This window comes from Globicephala melas, chromosome 4 (assembly GCF_963455315.2).
Source record: "Globicephala melas chromosome 4, mGloMel1.2, whole genome shotgun sequence".
NCBI classification, from domain to species: domain Eukaryota; kingdom Metazoa; phylum Chordata; class Mammalia; order Artiodactyla; family Delphinidae; genus Globicephala; species Globicephala melas.
Genome location: NC_083317.1, coordinates 108,232,120 through 108,240,216, shown reverse-complemented (window position 1 = coordinate 108,240,216; position 8,097 = coordinate 108,232,120). Strand labels below are relative to the sequence as shown.

Genomic DNA, 8,097 nt, shown 5'->3' with positions numbered 1-8,097 from the left:
TATGTTGTGAATAAATATTTTTCTAAAACATGATTCAAATGGCTCCTTTGTTTTCTGTCACGTGAATAGATTGTAATTGATTTTAGAAACTCCCTACTGTGTACATTTAGTTCGTCCAATTTTTTCACTATTATAAATAAAACTGTACTCAATATTCTTATGCATTATGTTTATGTGGATCTCTATTGCTTCCTTGGGATAAATACTTTGAAGTAAAATCAGATGATCAAAGGGTATACACATTTTTCACGTTCCTGATACATATTGCTGGACTGCATTCTGAAAATACTCTATGAATTTATACTCCCAGGGGGGATGTTTGAGAAGGGCCAAAGAAGGTGACTGGGAATCTATGATGAATTGACCTGGAGAGAGAGGTTGGAAGACGTCTCTGAGAGGGGCCAAGCAAGAAGGCACAAGAGGGGATTCTGAGGAAGGAGCCCAGAAATTCTCAGGGATTTGTGCCTGAACCAGTGACAAGGTCAGCCACGTGAGCTGAGGGCGACACTTCACCTTGAAGAGGAGATGAAAGAAAATGATGCATATGAAAAATATTCCTTGAACGCTTACGGGCTTTACAGAATTTTTCTAGGCAGCTTATTATCATCCTAGTCACTAATAAGAAACTTGAGGCATAGAAATTAAGTGACTTTCCCACCATCACACTAATACAAGTGGCAGAACACAGATTCAAAATGATGTCTTCTAGTCCAAATCCCCCATGGTTTTCCATTCAACTTTTTCTATACCCCTAAGGAAAGAGCTTGACCTGAAGTCTCCTGTTTTTATACTTCGTGATGAATCAGAATGCCCTTCTGCACTTTTGGGGCAAGTGCAGCTCCCACAGGGCTGGCTGAAGTGAGAATGAATGAGGCTGATAAACAAGAAAGGGACAATTTCTACAAAGTGAAAGACTCTAAACTCAGAATCTGCTATTCTGTCATGATATATTATTGCTAAGCCTAAAAGAGATTTTTATGAGGCTCTTTTCAAAAGGATTACTCAGCTCCTAGTGCAGATGCATAAATTGCAGGTGAGTGTGAGGCTCTGTGATTGATTGAGGCATGACAATTAGGTAGCAAGTAGTGGCAAGCTGAGTCCCCTGTGATGGGGCATGCACATGCTCACTGGAACGCTCTGTCAAGGTACCTCGTTAAAACTTTTAACACTGGTCATTTCTCCCAAACTCTCCTTATTAAAATGGCTAGCAGAAAGAAATGCTTGGTTCTAGGACTGATTGCCTTTTTATGGGCTGAATTGGGCATTGAAGGCAAAGAAGAGGAAGGACAGACCTGTCAGCTGCTGGGCTAGTTTGATATGAATGGGTATGTAGGTGCCAGAAACCCTTCACTTGTTATTGGAGGACTGTTTCCTATTCATTCCAGGACCACTGCAGCAAACGAGTCTATTTTGGAGCCAGTATCAGCGAAATGTGAAGGGTAAGACATTCTTTTTACATCAGTTGTAGGAGGTGGGGGTAAATGAGTGGTGGGTGTGGGAATCAGAGTCTGGAACTGGAGCCATGATGCCAGCCCTGACTTTGACACTATTTATTTGACTCAGGATCGGTACTTGCTGTTTCTGTGCCTCAATTTCTCGAAGGTAGACATTCTAGGATTGCTTAGAAACAAGAAAGAAAAAAGACAGGTTTTATATGATATAGAACATTGCTCATCAGAGGGTGGTCTGTGGACCACCAGCATCCGCATCATCTAAGAGCTTGTTAGAAATGTAGAATCTCAGGCTGCATCCCACATCTGCTGAATCAGAATCTGCATTCTGACAAGACCTCCTGATGATTCATGTACACATTAAGGTTTGAGAAGCATGATGTAGAGTTGTGCAGTGTTGCAGATTTACTTTGAATTGTCATTAGACTGAAGTCTCCCCAGGTGAAAATGCACAGTGCTGGAATGCTGATTTATTTATGAGCTAGTGTTCATAGCAAGATTCCTCCAGTTGGAAGGCTTCTACCCTACTCCCCTCATCCCAGAAATTGTCATGTCAAGAAATGGGATCCATGACTGATAATCTGAATTTGCAAGGAATCCATTGTAAGAAAAGCAAACATGGGTTATATTTCTGGGTGTGAAACACACACACACTTTTGATATGAAAAGAATGCCAGAAATTAAAGGAAAATTACTGTCCACACTGTTCTACTACCATAACAAAGCAGCTCTTTCCTTTCATTTCCATATATTCTTTCTCAGCCCTTTATATAAATGCAACTGTAATTTTTTCATAATGTGGCAATAGCATGGACACAGTTTTATATTGGGCATTTTACATCATATCTTAATCACTTCCATGATGCTGCATGGTAATTATAATTACAAACGCATGCTGTAAAAATTTTGGCAACTTCTTATACAACTAAGTCTTTACTGATCATAACTCCTTCCCTTTGGTCATATTTCATGCTACATATTTGAAATAGCACTAAAGGGGTGGATAAACTGTATGTTGGCAAAAGGAAAGGATTGCAGTCAGTCTGTACTTAGCTCTTTCCTGGACCTTCTAATTCTTTTCCATTCTTACAGTGAAGCAAAGGGAAGTGGGAAAGAAGCACTTTTGCTCATGGCTACATTATTTAGAGTCAGTTCATTATTTATCAGAGAAGTTTTCACTGATTCAATCTTTAATAACATAAAATGAAAACCAGAGTTTGTCACAGTATAGTACACTCATATTTCATCAGTGGAATCACTTAACTTGTTCTTCACCCTTCATTGGAGCTTCTGAAGGTTATCTTCCTAGCAAGGTAAAATAGAAAGGCCAATATACATATTTTTAGTAAAAATCTACCCCCTCATTAAAAAATAGTTTGGTATATCTACTGTGATTGACACAGTGGTGAGAAGTAAGTATGTCCCATTTAAAAAATAATTCACTGTATCAGGGATATTTTGGGTTTTTTAAAAAAATAAATTATTTATTTATTTTGGGCTGTGTTGGGTCTTCGTTGCTGTGCATAGGCTTTCTCTAGTTGCAGCAAGTGGGGGCTACTCTTCGTTGCGGAGCGCGGGCTCTAGGCACGTGGGTTTCAGTAGTTGTGGCACATGGACTCAGTAGTTGTGGCACACGGGCTTAGTTGCTCCACAGCACGTGGAATCTTCCTGGACCAGGGCTCGAACCTGTGTCCCCTGCATTAGCAGGCAGATTCTTAACCACTGCACCACCAGGGAAGTCCCCAGGGATATTTTGATTTCCATCTCTAGTCCACTGTTCTTATTTAATTTTCAGAGTAGTCTGATAGTTGCTTTATATGTTCAGTCCAGGGATCTTAATTGTAATTGGTGAGAGAGAGTGGGTGGTGTGTGCTTACTCCATCTTGACTTTCACTCAAAGCCTAAGGATCCTTGAAAAGATTACTTCAGCATCTTCTGACTGCCAGTGTTGCTGCTGAGAAGTCTGATGACATTCTGATTCTTCATATTTTGTATGAAACTTGTTTCACATGATCCAGGGCATCTAAAAAGCCAGTTCCTTGTCCTGAATGTGGATCAGTAATGTAAGGCATCATTGCGGGGATTCTGCTTGTCTCCCGGCTTGTTGACTGAAACCCAAATTGCTCATCTTCACACCATACAAGCCTAAAACTTTCCCAGCACTTAAATCCATCCTAAACATATCTATTGCATATTAATAACATTCCATATTTACATTTTTTGATATATTTTCTTCAAAATTAGAGCTATATAATGACTTTTCACCAATAAACATCAACAGTTTCTATCTGTACCCAATTCTAATGTTCTCCTAGCCTCCCTCCCAATGGGAGAGCCCTCATGGGAGGCCTGGATAGCTGGCACTCAGGAGCTGGGCGTAATCGGATAACAATTTCATTTTGGCGTCATTAACGTTTACCTATAACTGATCTAGATATGCAAGTTGGAGTTTGGAGAAGTCTCATTCTGAAACCCACAATTTTAACGGGATACTAGTTTTGGTTGGCCATCAGCCAAAGTGAACAGAAGAGGAAGACTTTTATTTTGAAAATGTTGTTCAGAGCAGAGAAGACAGTGAAATGGAGGGAAGAACGGAGTATTTTAATTCTTGTTTTGGTTGATCTAAACAAAGGTAGGATTTAGAGAAATTTTCTGCGGAACAAAAGGTATACATTGTATAAGGATACTGTGAGTATCATAATGGAAATCAACAAATGAAAGAAAAATCATCCCAAATCCCACCCTTTCAGTAATTATCCTGTACCCATTTAAAATCTTTACCTGTTGATAGTTATCCAAATGTTCACATAATTTATGTGTAGTTTTAATTATAGTATAGAAACAACGTTGCATACAGACTGTTTTACCTACTATTATATGCATGCTGCAGTGTAATTTCTCTAATTATAGTTTTTTAATGATGGAAAATGTTCCTATCAAGTCAATGTACCATAATGAGCATGTAAATTCTTTCCAATTTTTCAATATTTTAAATAATTCTAAAATGAACAGTTTGGAACGTACCTAGTTTTTTGTTTTGGGAAGAACAGTACCTTCAGATAAATTCTCTGGGGTGTAATTACTGATTCAAAGCAGGTGAACATTTTCTAGCTCTTGAAGTGTATTACTCTCTCACCTTAAAAAAGATATTGCTATATTTATTTCAAAAATGTGTATGCCAATTTGTATGGCCATCCATGTAAATTTAGAGGCCAGTTGTCTTAGGACGATAAAGCCCTCATGTTCAGACTCCTGATTCTCCAGTCTCCTCTACCCATGCCATACCTATTCCTACCCTGTTCTCCAAGTGTCCTGATCTTCCCATTCCTAGAATGTTAGGTTCTTTTGTTGTCATGCCTTCACACATACCGTGCCCTCTACTTGCGGCATTCGTCCCCTGTTTTTATGTTACCCTTCAAGACTTAGCTTGGCTGTTAAGTCCCCCAGGGCAAGGTTCCCCACCCCTTTAACTGCTGGTCCCTATGTCTACCCCTATCGCTGTGTTTATCGTTTTGTGCATGGCTATTTTTCTGTTTCTTTGCCTAGACACTGCAGTGCCTATCTTTTTCACTGTTGCATTTATAGTGTCTCACACCAGTGCAACTCAGTAACTACGTGTTGAATAAAAGGCAAAGCTAAACTAAACTAAAAAACCCAGTTAAAGAGACATGGAGGAAAAATCTAATCTGCCAACAGAGCTATTTGCTATTAGATATTTAATTCAAAAATATTTATTGAGTAGAAGATAGGTAGTTAGATGCTAGAGCTACAGAGGACATTAAGAGAAAACATCCTTGAGGTCCTTGCTTTCAGATAGGTTAAAGTTTGCTTAAAACTGGGAAGAAAGAAAGAGAGTTGGAAATAGAATATTTATTTTTAATGGAGAAGAAATTGAAAAAAATGTGCTGATGGACTAAAGGGAAGTACTTTTCCTTTTTGTGGCTAGGGAATGGAAAGGAGGAGGCATCTCATTCATGGTTAAATGTAAGAGTGATAGGAAAGAGACGTTTCTTAATTAAAAAATCTCAACACTAACAATCAAATCATGGCAGGAAAAATTATCTATTGGAGTCATAATATATATCGTATATATAAATATTATGTACTGCTTTTATATAGTCCTATCATAAGTATTTTTATGTATTTACAAAACTTTTATTATTATAATTAACAACTAGAAGAAACCAGGAGAAACCTATAGGAACGTAAGGAAGAGGGAAAGGAGACTCATAGGGTACCGGGGACTTCCAATGAATGGGAAAAAATGTATTGAGGAATTATTGCGTGGTGGAGAGAATTGCGAATATAAGAATATTTTTGTGAAAAGAGATAATCAGCTGTCCAAAAAGATGCTTCCCAGCCCAAACCAATCAATAATGAATATGATTCATACTTGAACCCTTTAAATTGCAATATCTTTTTAGGAAATATTAACATGCTCACACAAGGCAGGTGCCCCCTGACGTTTTGGCAAAATGCTCTCAGCACCAATCCCAGTTAAAAGCTGCTTTCCCCTCCACAGATCCACCCACTGACTAAGGCCTTACAAAAACTATTTCCTTTTCAGTTTCAACTTCCGGGGATTCCGCTGGATGAAAACCATGATCCACACCATCAGGGAGATTAATGAAAGGAAGGATATTTTGCCCAACATCACTTTGGGCTGTCAGATCTTTGATACCTGTTTCACCATCTCCAAATCCATGGAAGCGGCATTGGTATTCCTCACAGGGCAGGAAGAAAACAAGCCCAGTTTCAGAAGCAGCACCGGGGCAGTGTTGGCAGGAATTGTTGGAGCAGGTGGATCATCCTTACCAGTTGCTGCTTCAAGAATTCTAGGGTTGTATTACCTACCTCAGGTATTTCAGAATATGGTCCTGGGTACTAACTTATAAAGAAACACAAGGTATGTGAAAATTGCTGCAAAGAGTACGTTAGGTGCTCAGGTGAGGCTGGGATAAGTTACACAGACAAAGAGGATGGTGGTAATGCTGATGCCCCTAATTTCTCTGTTCAGTCTGGCCTCAGCAAGTGTGACTAGTGATTTCAGACTGTTCTACATCCCTTAGGATCCTGCCTTAGGTTTGAGCTTGAGATTGTGACCTAGTGATTTGTATGTTGACATCTCCGTAGGCAGTACACTCGAAATCACTGGGTGAAGCACAGAGTAGGTGATTGAGAAATACTTGTTGGTTGATTGATAGATGGTATAAGGAACTCATTTTGTTTCTGGCCTGTATTAATAGTTATTAATCATGACCCTTTTTGTTCATACGCTAACATACTGAAATGAGCTGGGATGCTAATTTACAGATTATTTTAAATTCAGGGACAGTGACACATTTCAACCTAAGAATAGATGATATTAGGAAGAATGGATGAGGACACAGGGAGAGGGAAGGGTAAGCTGGGACGAAGTGAGAGAGTGGCATGGACATATATACACTACCAAACGTAAAATAGATAGCTAGTGGGAAGCAGCCGCACAGCACAGGGAGGTCAGCGCGGTGCTTTGTGACCACCTAGAGGGGTGGGATAGGGAGGGTGGGAGGGAGATGGAAGAGGGAGAGGATATGGGGATATATGTATACATATAGCTGATTCACTTTGTTATACAGCAGAAACTAACACACCATTGTAAAGCAATTATACTCCAATAAATATGTTTAAAAAAAGAAAAGAAAAGAAAATATAAGTAAAGTTCTATATTTATTTCCAGGGGTGGTTCACAAAAATATCAAGTCAGGACTTATTAGTGTGAAGGATGATTAAGCTTATTTGTGTTACTGAAGTAATGGGAGAAGTTAAAATAATTGTTAAAAAGTGGCATTTACAAAGTGTGTCTTATAAAGCTGCAAATACAAATGTAGGGGGAACAGGGTAATACTGAAGAACAGAACCAAGAGGAGGGGTCAGGTGACACAGCCGACACCTTCAGTGTGGGCTTCATGCAGCTTAGACAAATTGCTGCTGCTGTGAGCTCTGCTTTCCACCAAATACCGACTGTGGTCCAGGTACCTACTAGAAACCTCTAGATAGATCTTCTCATTTAAGTCTTGTAGTAAATCTGCAAAGAGGGTAAAAGAAATCTTACATACAACAGACACTTTTATGTGTGTTGTCTCATTTAATATGCTGAGCAACCTTAAAATGTAGATGTCATAACCCTGATTTCACTCATGGGGAAACTGATTTCAGCAGGTTTTAGTATCCACAATCTTACACTGATTATGTAGCCGGAATTAGAAATCAGGTGTCTCTGCTTCGTAAATGAGATTCTTTCCTACATATGGCTTCCATGATGTTGGTGCTTGGGAGGTTCCAAAGAAGAATGTAAACTTTAGCCAGTGGAGTAAGGATAGGACAAAGGATAAAGAGAAAAATAGGAATAATCTGTCACTTATGAAAGAATTGGCAGTCATGGAGCTATGTAATTATAATATAGGAGGTCTTATTGGAAGTGATGCAGTAATAACATGGGATGGCAATGGGATGGGATAGGAGAGAATGTGACATATCTTCTTAACTGCAGAGTCACTGAGGCTGAGAGTAAGGTACAGCAGAAAAGTATGTAAGATTGTCAGAAATTCACGTTACTGGCCATTCTACTTTCATTCTTAAGTTCTCACTGACAGAAAATAGGCAC

General features: G+C 39.1%; 1 protein-coding gene across 1 annotated transcript in view; it reads left to right on the top strand.

Moving 5' to 3' along the window:
* Window positions 1–1,200: 1,200 nt before the first annotated feature.
* LOC115844898 (vomeronasal type-2 receptor 1-like) overlaps window positions 1,201–8,097 on the top strand; it is a 32,067-nt gene continuing 25,170 nt past the window's right edge. The window contains 2 exon segments of the mRNA XM_030842396.2: window positions 1,201–1,439; window positions 6,019–6,310. Coding sequence (XP_030698256.2) covers window positions 1,201–1,439; window positions 6,019–6,310 — 531 coding nt within the window.